This window comes from Bos indicus, chromosome 2 (assembly GCF_029378745.1).
Source record: "Bos indicus isolate NIAB-ARS_2022 breed Sahiwal x Tharparkar chromosome 2, NIAB-ARS_B.indTharparkar_mat_pri_1.0, whole genome shotgun sequence".
NCBI lineage: Eukaryota > Metazoa > Chordata > Mammalia > Artiodactyla > Bovidae > Bos > Bos indicus.
In genome coordinates, this window is record NC_091761.1 from 35,049,239 (window position 1) to 35,062,535 (window position 13,297).

The 13,297-nt window shown below is 36.4% G+C and overlaps 1 protein-coding gene across 2 annotated transcripts in view; it reads right to left on the bottom strand.

The window, feature by feature from the left end:
* Positions 1-12,645, bottom strand: part of PSMD14 (proteasome 26S subunit, non-ATPase 14) — a 107,434-nt gene extending 94,789 nt beyond the window's left edge. For both annotated transcript variants that reach the window (XM_019971867.2, XM_070804295.1), the window contains exons 1-3: positions 12,470-12,645; positions 4,320-4,456; positions 2,004-2,055 (exon numbers count right to left, since the gene is read on the bottom strand). In XM_019971867.2, the coding sequence (XP_019827426.1) occupies positions 2,004-2,051 (48 nt within the window). In that variant the 5' untranslated portion in view covers positions 2,052-2,055; positions 4,320-4,456; positions 12,470-12,645. The remainder of the gene's footprint in view (positions 1-2,003; positions 2,056-4,319; positions 4,457-12,469) is intronic.
* Positions 12,646-13,297: the final 652 nt, after the last annotated feature.

Sequence of the window (13,297 nt, forward strand, 5' to 3'; positions counted from 1 at the left end):
ACTTGGGACTTCCCTGGCACTCCAGTGGTTAAGACTCCCTGCTTCCACTGCAGAGGCATGGGCTTGATCCCTGGTCAAAGAACTAAGATCCTGTATGCCATGGATGCACAGCCAAAAAAAAAATTTTTTAATAAACAATACACTTAACTTTTTTACTCCTTATTACAAAATAATACACATTTCATTTTATAGAAGTAACATCATATCTGTTTGTCAATTTAGTCTAGAACAAGAGCATAATACAATTTTAAGAAAAAATATAATTATTGAACACCTAGTATTTGGTAAACAAGGTTATCACAGAAATAAGAACCCCATATATCATTCTTTTGAAAGTCTGTCATCTAATCAGAAAAATGAAACACATGAAGTAACAGATTCTCAGACAACATATTTTCAAGTTCAAATAAGAATACAGTTGAGGAGGAACACGTGCCGATGAAATTATCCAAAACCAAGGCCAAGTTACTGAACCAACACTTAGTTTTCCACTCAATGCAAAGGTTTGCAGTGGTCACTGAGGTATGATGTAAATCAATCTGTGGTCAGTCAAACCATCATTTCATGTCCAGTAATTCCCAGGCATGGATTTCTGGCATGGATATATAATTTACTGTATCTACTACTTAAGGGAAAAGTTATTTTGGTATTTAAATTTGAAGCAACTTCTCTTAAGAATTCCAGTAAAGTAATATCTTTACCTGTAATTTGCAGGTAAATGTGAAGTATCTATACACCACCTCAGTTCACTTTTGACACTTTTATATACCTAAACAATATTATTGCTGATTTAGAATGAAGCAGAAAATTCTAGAAGCTACCTATAATGTTTGCAAAAGTATGAAAGCAGCTTTAGGGGCCAAGTTCAGAGAAACTTAGACCTCTCAAGCAAACGTATTACAAAGATGTTAGAAAAATGAAGAATCATAAAGAAACATGCTTATAAAAAAGGAACATGAGAAATAGTCAAAACTAACAAATGGTCTATGCAAGGATGTGATACAGAACCATAAAATGATTTCAACATCCTAAAAGGAAAAAGTTTATTAGTCATCAAGCACAACGGGCCTAACACAGAATTCTTGTACAAGTGCCTAAGAAACATTGAAAATTTCATGAAATCTCAAACACAACTATTTCCCACACAAAATATTAGACTACTATGAATCAAGGAAGACAAAATCATTGATAGTGATATGGAAATACGGGAAAGCTGATCACTAAAAGGGTTCTTCTAAAGGTGGGTTAGAAAAATACTCCCAAAATGTCGACATAAAATAATATATTACATGAAAGTCTCACATAGTCATCTTTTTTGTGACTGGAAGATTGGAAAGACAATCACTGTAGAATTCAAAAAAGGCAGAAATTTCTTCTTCAGCTGAAAGCAGACAGAATATCCTAAGATAGAAATCTATCTGGAGGCCATTTGCCTCAACTGTACAGAACAAAATAAATGATAATATTAAAAATAACTGAAAATTAATGTACTTTTAATAAGCATGTGAAAGAAACTGTATACATCAAATTTAAAGGAAAAAGAGGTACTACTTATTCATCCATGTAATATAATTACTAGAAGGAATTTACCAATGTTAAGATTGTCCACACAGACGTTCTATGGGTTTTCTGGATCTTGCCAGTAGTATGCAATGTTTACTTTTTCATGCGTTACTTTTAAAGTCTACAATGTAAACCCAGAAATACCATATTATGAGTCTCTCTTTTTTTAACCAAAAGGCAACTTTGATTATCTTGCATATCTCAAAAGTTTAAATCAAAGCAGAGAAAATTCTTATTCCTAGGAGAAAATTAAATTAAGATAATAGAACATATTCTCACAAGTTCTTTAGTGTTGGTATACAACAACCAGCAGTAAGGGAAGCTTCTTATCATAAGGTCATCTATGAGGAGAATTTCTTGGGAGTGATTTCTTTCTGTTTGGATAACTAGTCAAAGGTTTGTAATTAACACACAAAGAAATACTTAGTCGATATACTAACCTGGCCCAGTCCAGGCATACCTCCTCCAAGTCTAAGAAGTCTGTCCATATTTCTAGAAAACAGAAACAAAGAAAAACGATCCTAAGCACAAAAGTGTTTACTCAATTGCTATCTATGTAATTCACCTTCAGTCACTCAGTATGTCAAAAATATTGGTGGTAATTACAACACAACATCAGACTTCCTGTTAATTAACACCACATATTAATTCAAGAAGCTGTCTTCCATGCTAATTAACAGACCTTATTTTACTGCTTTGGTTTTGGGTTATCCCCAGTTTTAAAGACAAGCAATCTTAGCATACTTTCAAAACTTTGCTATCATTAAGTTAATTATATTTTCTTATTGTTATCTAATAAAGTACCTGAATGAAGAAAAAGTGCCTGAAATGCTTATCATATGTATGATTGAATTTCCTTCAATTTGTCCAGAGTGTACAAATAAAAATCCTCACTTTTAAATTAAATTTTAACATCCTCATTAGTAAGTTCTGTGCTAATTAACTTACAGCTTGTCAGTTATCATCAAAACTACATGTGAAAGACATTGTGAGCAGATTATGGATCTCTGAATTAGCATCAAAGGCTTTAAAACGTACTCATTATACTAAACAAAATATTATAAAGTAAACATTAGGTGCATTAGGATAGTGTTCTAGAATCCACACAGATAGTTTGCATTATTTCAGATACTGTGAAGATATACACCATTTTCACTAAGGAAATTCGGCTGCTGGTCTCAATTTTAGAGTAAATCAATACAAAGAAGATTAACTTCGAGTGTCGATCTGATTTTTTTCATCTCTGGAGTAACTACAGAAGATACTCTTATAAGCTCAAAAATTTCACAGAAGAAATCAAAGGAAAAAATAGCAAGGGTACTAATATGGCCACAAATACACAAAAAGGAGTAATCAAATTATAAACATTAATGTTAGTACAACTAAATACACATAATAATGAAGCAATGTTTTCTACCTGGAAACTGCTACTATGCCTTAAAATTCCTCTTCTTCCTACATGTGTGCTTTAGAAAATGGCATTACTACAAATTATATTTGACACTAAATAAACACTAACAGATTAATTTTGTCACTTGTCCAAGTTGTTTTACTAGTTAGAACAGCTTTACTAACTCTACTAACTTATAATCATTACACTGTTGCCTAATCATGTTTGTTGAATATTGCTAACAATTTAATCCTGTGAATATTTAACATTGTTAATACTGCAAACTTCATTCAAATCCTAATTTAGAAAACTGCCCAAATGATACAACCATGGAATCTGTACAAAGTGAACATACCACCATAACCACCACCTAGATGAAGAAAGAGAACCTTACCAGCACTTAAGAATCTTTTATGCTCCCTTCCTAGTCTCCAACACCCTACAAAGGTAGAATTCCAAGGTCTAACAGCATAGCTTCTCAGGGTTTTTGAATTTTATATAAACAAAATAATATGTTTTGGGTCTGGCATCCTTCACGCCACAAGTTTGAGAGACTGATAATAGATAAACTCTCTTTAAAAAACGAAAAGACACATAAGAAAACTTGATAGTCTACACAAAATTTCCACTTCACAATATTAATTAACCCTCCTAACAGCAACATTTACAAATAAATTCTCCATTAAATTCTCATTAAAATTCCATAACTCAAATATGGCATTCAATACACAGTACTTTTTAAAGGCTGTTGACTGAAAACAAAACAAAATAAAGTCCTGTGTATTTAAAATATAAAAGACATTTATTCCTCTACAAGATATTATTCCAAGAAAAAAAAATTCTTTTGGATCAGTGCAAGCTTACTAACATAAAGAACAAATGGGGGAAAAAATTTTAGACATTTTATATATTCCAAGCCAAAGTAAATTCCCAGCTGTGTTCAGTTTATCTATTCCCCCTGTGTTGTTTCTGATGACTTTACACAGACTCCAGATGCTGTGAATATACATGAGCTATGTGGGGAGCAGAGGGAAAGAAAATCTGGCAGGTCAAACTTGTGTTTTTAGCAAAATGAGATGTCTCAGCAAACAGAAAAAAATATTTAGCAAACTAAAACATTTAAGATAAGATAATAAGGTTCAATAAAAAACCAACATTTGGAAATGAAATATATTGATGTGTTCTAAATTACACTACTTTTAATAAGTTTATAGAAAGCAGAGAAGAACAAAAGTGCAACTTGTGACTTTCAAGAACTCTTAAATCTGAGCTTTTGATCTGTGTTAAAAGTAACACATTTTCATAATATTGTTATAACAATATCCTGAAAGAATAAATAAAAGTAAAATACATTCTTAATTCTTACCTGGTCAGTAGCTACAGCTCTTGTGGTGTTAAGCTTCAATTTGCTGAGTTTGAAAAATTTCTTAATTCAAGAATTCTCTTGTTAATACTGGCAGGTATAATTTTTCCCAAGGCTTTGTTTTTCCCCCTCTCTCTCTCCTAAAAAAAAAAAATTAATTAAATAAGATACAATTATTTTGAGAACTAAGGAGGGAAATATATCAAGCAAAATTTCTAAAAACAAAATAGAAATCAAAATTGATTTTTTAAATTATCATTTCCTGAGAGTACAGAATGAAATACCACCCAAGGGAGTTATAGAGCATAGTGATTACCCCTGTATCCAAATTTTGTTCCTAAAGTTTTTTTTGAGCTGTTCTAATTATATGTAAAGATTGCTATCTCATGACTTTCAGTCTTTCTAGAGGAGTTTTAAAGAACAAAGAAGATTTATTCATTTTTAAATAGAACAAAATTACGATAGAGGTTCATTGCACATTATTAGAAATCTGTAATATATTATGGAATCTTAGTGGTTGATTTCCCTATATCTTTAAAGTTTGTTATTTCATTATCCTAGGAATTACTCTGATATGTCCTAATCAATTATTCTCAACTAGGCCAAAGAAGACTAAACTAAAGAGAAAATGCAAGATTACCCCAAATAATGCAATAGTGAAGTAATCACCCTAAATAATGCAACAGGGAAATACATTATAGCCACTGCATCATCTTTCAGTTTTTATGGTGCTGCCCAAAGCCCTGCTTCATCTTTTAAAAAGATACAAAACACTAGGGATACCATCTTTGTAGTCTTTTTTGTTAGCTTTCATTGAACAAGTATTTCAGAATCCCTCATATTCCTCCCCTAATAGCAAAGAGAGAACTGACAGAGAAAAAGTTTCACAATTATTAGAGAATCAGGAAGTGAACATTTAAAAACAAAAAGTAACAGCACTCTAATGATGACAATAAAGTTGACATAAGCCAAGGTTTCTCTGGCACTACTGACATTCAGAACCAAGTAATTTTTCTGTTGGAGAGGGCTGTCGTGTGCATTAGAGGACGTTTAGCAGCATCCCTGGCCTCTACCCACTAGATCCTATAGCAAGTACAGCTGGGAAAATCACCACCGTCTCCAAAAAAGGGAACCTTCCCACCCTGTTGGTGAGGATGTAAACCGGTGCAGCTATTACGAAAAACAACATGGAGGTTTCTTTAATAACTAAAAACAGAACTACCATATGATCCAGCAATCCCACTCCTGGGCATATATCTGGAAAAGATGACAATTAGAAAAGATACATGTATCCCAATGTTTATAGCTGCACTATTTACAAAAGTCAAGATGTGGTGGCAAACCAAGTGCCCATCAACAGATGACTGGTTCAAGAATATTTCACACACACACACACACACACACTCAGGAATATTACTCAGCCATAAAAATAGAGGAGAAGGCAATGGCACCCCACTCCAGTACTCTTGCCTGGAAAATCCCATGAACGGAGGAGCCTGGTGGGCTGCAGTCCATGGGGTCACTAAGAGTTGGACATGACTGAGCAACTTCACTTTGACTTTTCACTTTCATGCATTGGAGAAGGAAATGGCACCCACTCCAGTGTTCTTGCCTGGAGAATCCCAGGGATGGGGGGGCCCAGTGGGCTGCCGTCTATGGGGTTGCACAGGGTCGGACATGACTGAAGCGACTTAGCATAGCATACATATATAACTTTGAATCACTTTGCTATACACCTGAAACTAACACAATACTGCAAATCAACTATACTTAAAAAAAAAAAATGTCCCCAGACATTGCCAAATGTCCCCTGGAAGAGTAAAATCATTCAGGTAAAATCACCCTGATACAAACAACATCTCAAACCACTGACGATATCCTATATAATTTTCTAAAACTTAAAATCCAATGAGTGTTGGAAACACTTGGAGTTCTTCAAAAAGTTCAACACAGAATTACCACAGGACCCAGAAATTCTACTCCCAGGTACACATCCAAAAGAACTGAAAACAGGTATTCAAAACAAGTACATGTACATGCATGTTTATACCATCACTATTCACAACAGCCAAAAGGTGGAAACAGCCCAAATGTTCATAAAAGGAGGAAAAGATAAACAAATTCTAAATATACATACAGAGGAACATATGGAATATTATTCAACTATAAAAAGGTATTAGATATTGATAAATGTTACGGAGTGGATGAATCTCAAAACATGCTCTTTGAAAGAAGTCATGTGCAAAAGGTCATATATTGAATGATTCCATTTATATGAAATATCCAAAATATATAAATCCATAGAGACAAAATGAAGACTGGTATTGCCAGGGGCTAGGGAAAGGAATAAAATGGAGAAACTAGTGGATAGGGGATTTTACTTCAGAAGAATGGAAATGTTTCAGAACTATTAATATATAGAGAGAGTAGTTGTACAATATTATGAATCTACTAAATGATTGGAAAAGGTCAGTTTTCATTCCAATCCCAAAGAAAGGCAATGCCAAAGAATGCTCAAACTACTGCACAATTGCACTCATCTCACATGCTAGTAAAGTAATGCTCATAATTCTCCAAGCCAGGCTTCAGCAATATGTGAACTGTGAACTTCCAGATGTTCAAACTACTTTTAGAAAAGGCAGAGGAACCAGAGACCAAATTGCCAACATCCGCTGGATCATAGAAAAAGCAAGAGAGTTCCAGAAAAACATCTATATCTGCTTTATTGACTATGCCAAAGCCTTTGACTGTGTGGATCACAACAAAATGTGGAAAATTCTGAAAGACATGGGAATACCAGACCACCTGACCTGCCTCTTGAAAAATTTATATGCAGGTCAGGAAGCAACAGTTAGAATTGGACATGGAACAACAGACTGGTTCCAAATCAGTAAAGGCATACATCAAAGCTGTATACTGTCACTCTGCTTATTTAACTTATATGCAGAGTACATCATGCGAAATGCTGGGCTGGAAGAAGCACAAGCTGGAATCAAGATTGCTGGGAGAAATATCAATAACCTCAGATACACAGATGACACCACCCTTATGGCAGAAAGCGAAGAAGAACTAAAGAGCCTCTTGATGAAAGCGAAAGAAGAGAGTGAAAAAGTTGGCTTAAAGCTCAACATTCAGAAAACTAAGATCATGGCATCTGGTCCCAACACTTCAGGGCAAACAGATGAGGAAACAGTGGAAACAGTGGCTGACTTTATTTTGGGGGGCTCCAAAATCACTGCAGGTGGTGACTGCAGCCATGAAATTAAAAGACGCTTACTCCTTGGAAGGAAAGTTATGACAAACCTAGACAGCACATTAAAAAGCAGAGACATTACTTTGTCAATAAAGGTCCATCTAGTCAAGGCTATGGTTTTTCCAGTAGTCATGTATGGATGTGAGAGTTGGACTAAAAAGAAAGCTGAGCGCAGAATTGATGCTTTTGACCTGTGGTGTTGGAGAAGACTCTTGAGAGTCCCTTGGACTGCAAGGAGATCCAACCAGTCCATCCTAAAGGAGATCAGTCCTGGGTGTTCATTGGAAGGACTGATGTTGAAGCTAAAAACTCTAATACTCTGGCCACCTGATGCGAAGAGCTGACTCATTTGAAAAGACCCTGATGCTGGGAAAGATTGAGGGCAGGAGGAGAAAGGGATGACAGGGATGAGATGGTTGGACGATATCACCAACTCAACGGACATGAGTTTGGGAGAACTCTGGGAGTTGGTAATAGACAGGGAGGCCTCACGTGCTGCGGTTCATGGGATTGCAAAAAGTCGGACACGACTGAGCGACTGAACTGAACTGAAATGATATTAAACTGTTCACTTTAAAATGGCTAATTTTGAAAAGAATATAAGAATGCATATATGTGATTAACTGAGTCACTTTGCTATTTAGCCGATTGGTACAAATCAACTATATGTGAATTAAAAAAAAGAAATAACTAAAAAAATTTTAAGTTAATTTTGTGCTATGTGAATTTTACCTAAAAAATTATTTTTTAAAGGATCAATGAGTTGGAAAATGAATTTCTAAGATCAAAAAGGAAATATGAAATATCCAGTTAGTATTCAACAAGAAGGACTCTTTACACACTTTGACAACAAGAACCTGTTTTGCGAAAGAGGTGACATATTGTGTTATCATTTATGATGCTGATATAGTTCAAATGTGGACATTGCTGAAGTGTACACCAAGGTGAGTAAAAGCAAAGAACACAAGTTAAAAAAAAAAAAAAATCACTGGACTAACCAGTGTTCATAAATCTAAAAGAAAGAATGTTTTATGAGCAAAGATGATGGCTATCCCTGCTTCAACAAAACTACAAGCTTACTTTAAAAACTATCTCATACAATTAAAAATTATTGCATCAGGGAAGATGAAAGAGTTCTAGGGATGGATGGTAGTGATGATCGCACAATGTGAATGTACTTAAATGCCACTGAACTGTAGGCCTAACAAAGGTTAAAACGGTAAATTTTATTAAATGCATATTTTAACACACACACACACACACACACACACAAAGTATTGCAAATACAAGTAGAACCAGAAGATAAGCTAGGGCCTCTTCAGAGACGTTATTAAAAACATGTAGGTTCGTGTATGATGGATGATGAACAGCTAACTACATTTAAATGATGTTATCCATTTCAGGTACATATACCTTCAAAACCAGGAAAATACAGAACAAAAATTTGCATGCACTATGTTTAAATTTCATTAACATTTCTAAATATACTTTTTTTTTTTTTTTTACTATTCCTTTATTTTTACTTCTATAAATTATTCAAAAACTGACTTAAAGGTGTAAGAAATTTTAAAAGATCTACTGGACCCAGGTGGTAAACAGTGATGACTGTTTTTCTTGGTATATTAAGGTTAAGAGTTTAAGAGTCTACAGTCTCAGTGCCAGGATTCAAATTCTGGTTACAAAACATCTTAGCTCTGTGTCCTTGGGCCAGTTACCTCTCTCAGGCTCAGTTTTCTCATCTGTAAAATGGGGATAATGATAATATCTATCTCACAGAATTGTTTAGAATACTAAAGAAGACAATGAACAAAAATAACATTTAATAATGCTTGGCATATGGGAAGTAAACAGTGAATGCTAGCTGCCGTCATCAGCTGCTCATCCTACGAGCGCAGCTAGTGCTCACTCAACACAGGTTCTTCTTCCCAAAGAGTTCGACATTTAGTGAATTTCAAAACACTGGGCACATTTCACAGTAAAAAATGAATCAATCACACCGAAGAGGAGGGACTTGTTTTTTGCAGAACTTAGCAAAGGGGTTCATAAAATCTAAGTTGTTACACTAGAACATAAAAGAATACTTACAAAAAAAGAATATTTTAAATACTCAGAAATAAAGCAATGCAAAATGTCTATGGATCAAAACTAAGTTTTTACATCTATCAAAAAGAAAAGGACTCAAGAGCTCGTTCATGATATTATTAGCTAAAAAATTATCAGATAATATGAATAAAGTGTTTATGCCTAACGTGTCATATATAATGTCTAGAACTCTGGTAAAAAAACAACAGTACAAAATAAGTATCAGTACTTTCAAAATCCTCATGATTTTCCACTTTTTCATCTCCCAAACTGAGCTAACAAAATCATGAAGCTCTTATCTGTTCGAGTTTTTCTTCTGTTTTCCAGTTCATTTTTTCATTTTTACTTCTCAACCCACGCTGCATTTATATACTATTCTCAGACTGATGATAAATCCTTTACTCTGTATTTGTGATCTCACTGTATTTCTAATTCCTCTACTCTCTGATTTGTGGAAAGTAATTAGGAATTTCTTTCTCTCACTTTCTTCAGTGAAAGAAATAGAAACAGTCAACATTAAATTTAATTACATAAATAAGATTTGGAAAGCAAGATTCCCACCCCCCCCCCCATTTAGAACAGTAAGGACAGAATTATTGAAAATCCCTTGTGCTATCTCCTAATTACAGCACTAAAACAAAGCACTTATTAAATAGTTCCTAGTATACAGGGCTTCCCTGGTGACTCAGAGATAAAGAATTTGTCTGCCAATGCACAAGACCCGAGGTTCAGTCCCTGGGTCGGGAAGATCCCCCCGAGAAGGAAATGGCAACCCACTCCAGGGAAATCCCACAGACAGAGGAGCCTGGCAGGCTACAAAAAGTGGGACACAACTTACTAACAAATATGGGCTTCATGATTGTTGTATATAAGATGATACAGAAATAGAGTCACTAAGGAATTTAGTGACTTTCACCAAAAGAATTTACCATCTACCCTGAGAGGAATTATACAAACCCAAGAAAAAAGCATAAAGTGAAAAGATTCAGCTGGAAAGGCTCTGGAGGAAATCAGACCTAGATTTGAATCCTGGCGTCTTTACCTACCCTCTCTCTATATGATGTGAACAAGTTCCCTTCTTCTAGGCTCTAGATCTAGAGTCTAGACCTCATCTTAAAATGAGAGTGGTATCTTTCTTGTAAGTCTGCTGTAAGAAAAAAAAATACAAGCACCTAACACAGTGCCTGAGACATTCACAGATACCCAGTAACTGTTATTAGTATTCTCTTAGAGCCAGAAGAGATTATTTAACCCAATTCTCACTTTACAGATGGGGACACCAAAATATCATAAAACATAATGAGTGTCAAATGAGTGCAACAAACTGGTTGTAAGACAAGTTCACGAGTTATAATCACAAGTGTTTAGGTAAGGCTTTCACAGGTGGACAACAACTAAGGAAACAAACACTGCTATAAAACTGAAAACAAATTTTAAGCACAATCGCTTTGTGTTACTGATTTTCAAACAAGGATTCTGAAACTAGATATTAAACACAAGGTTTACAGACAGGTATAAAAGTAAGTCGGGCAGGTTAAAAATTCAGCTTTTCAATTAGAACAACAATATAATATTTATCAAGCATCCTAGGGGGGAAAAAATCTCCCAAACTCAACAGGTGGGGCTACATTGAAAGATCATGACTTCAGAACTTTCTCCTGTTGGCCACATGTAACTTTGTTCTAAAACAAAATCAAGACAGTATTCAGGTTTTTCACGAAATAGCACTTCATTAAATGTATCCTGTAGTTAATTCTCAGCCACCACATATCTTAATCTCTTCAAATGCACAATAGCCCACTTAAGTTTCTATGTTTAAAACATACCCAATTTAAACTTTAAATGAACCAGTTGGTAGTTTTATAGGACAACACTAGAAGGCTACTATTATATTAATCATCTGCACTAGAACTGTATTTAGTTCTTTTTCTGTTATTTCACCATTATCACTGGCTGTCTTCTTGCTTACTCACAAACATCAAGTCAGCAGCACTAAGTAATTTTATGGGCAGTGGAAAAAAATAATCTTCACCCTAGAAGTACATTTCTTGCTCACTTTTAAAACCTCTTCCTTGCCTTTCCCATTAAATCTTTTACCAATCTTTCACCAACCATTTTAATTTCAAGAATTTTTCCTTCGATCACTGGATTTGTTTTCAAACTTTTTCAAGAAGTTTACATTTTTCTTCCTTGACTGATACAATGTGTTGTTCCCAGGAAAATTGAGTTTCACCGAAAACAAGAAATGCAATCAACTCACCAACAACTACTCAATTAGGACAAATTGAAAGTAAGTTCAAAGACAGAGCAGAAATAATCGCACTTTGTTTTTAAAACCGGTGCACCTCTGGGTTTTTTTTTTTTTTTGAAGGGAGATAAAAACCTAAAACTAAAAGAAAATGGGTCAAGGCCTATCCTTAGGAGAAGTGATAAGGCAAACATGCACTCAACGGTAAAGTTCATTTTATTCTATCGCCCTTGTTTCCTGTCTGGTGGGAAGTTTTTTAACACAGGGGTAACTTTGAACAGAACACGAACAGTGGCCAAAACCAAGGATTCTCTCTGTATAGGGAGGAGAGGTTCCCAAAGTGTGGTGAATTCAGCGGAGCAGAAACGCCCGGAAGGAAACTACATCCAGACCTAACTTAATCAGAGACCCAGGAAGCCAGAGAGGAGGACGAAGGAACCTGGACTCCACCCTCACCTCCCGGGGCCGTGGCAACTCGGCTGGGCAACGTGACTCAGGAAAGCACGGGGCTAGCAGAGGCCTAGCGCGGCTGCCTCCACGGACGTCCAAGGCCTGCCTTCACAGGCTTACCTGAAGGCGGGCGGAGCGGGAGGTCGCGGTCTGGACCCTAGTCTTCCAGGAGCGATGACGCGGCGGCAGCGACAGCGACAGCAGCAGCTCGGACTGGGCCCGGCTCTGGCTCGGCGAACCGGCGATGAATCAGCCCGATTCCATTCAAAAGAGTTGCCCGGGCCTCCGCTGCGAAGCACTTCCGGGTTCACTGCTCCTCTTCGGCTTCCGTTCCTCCGACGGCCAATTGGAGACGACTCGGGAGTCGGGCAGGCGTCCCAGGAGTAGCGCCCGCGACAGACGGAGCGGGCCAGCTTCTTGACTCCAGGCTTGGACCGCGAGGCGGAAGTTAGCGTCGGACATCCTCGCTGCTCCGCCTTCACGTCTGCCTTCCGCGCTTCTCCGCGCTCGGCCAGCGCCGAGATCCGAGCCGCTGGCTTACGCACCCTGGGAGGTGACTCAATAGGAAATGGAAGTGTAGGAATGCGAAGTCCAGAACTCCCTTCGTTTTGGTGTTCATCGCTGCCCTACTTCAAAACGAAAAGGTTCAGTTGAACTAAACTTAACGTGGTTATCTGAGAAGCAAGAGAGAAAAGGGAGACGTGTGAAAATAGTGGAAATCGGTCGGTCTGATGCTCTTTTCCATAGTGCAGTCTACTCACCTTGTCTTTACCAATTTGCGAAGATTGAATTTCAAGGAAAACAAACATTTCCCTAATAGCGAAACCATCTATTTTAAGCCCAATTTAATTTACAAAATTTAAGAAATCATGTACTGACATTTCTCCAAGCAATTATCAACAGTAACGTTTTACCTAGCTCCCCTGCTAGGTGTTAAGAGAGCAAAAC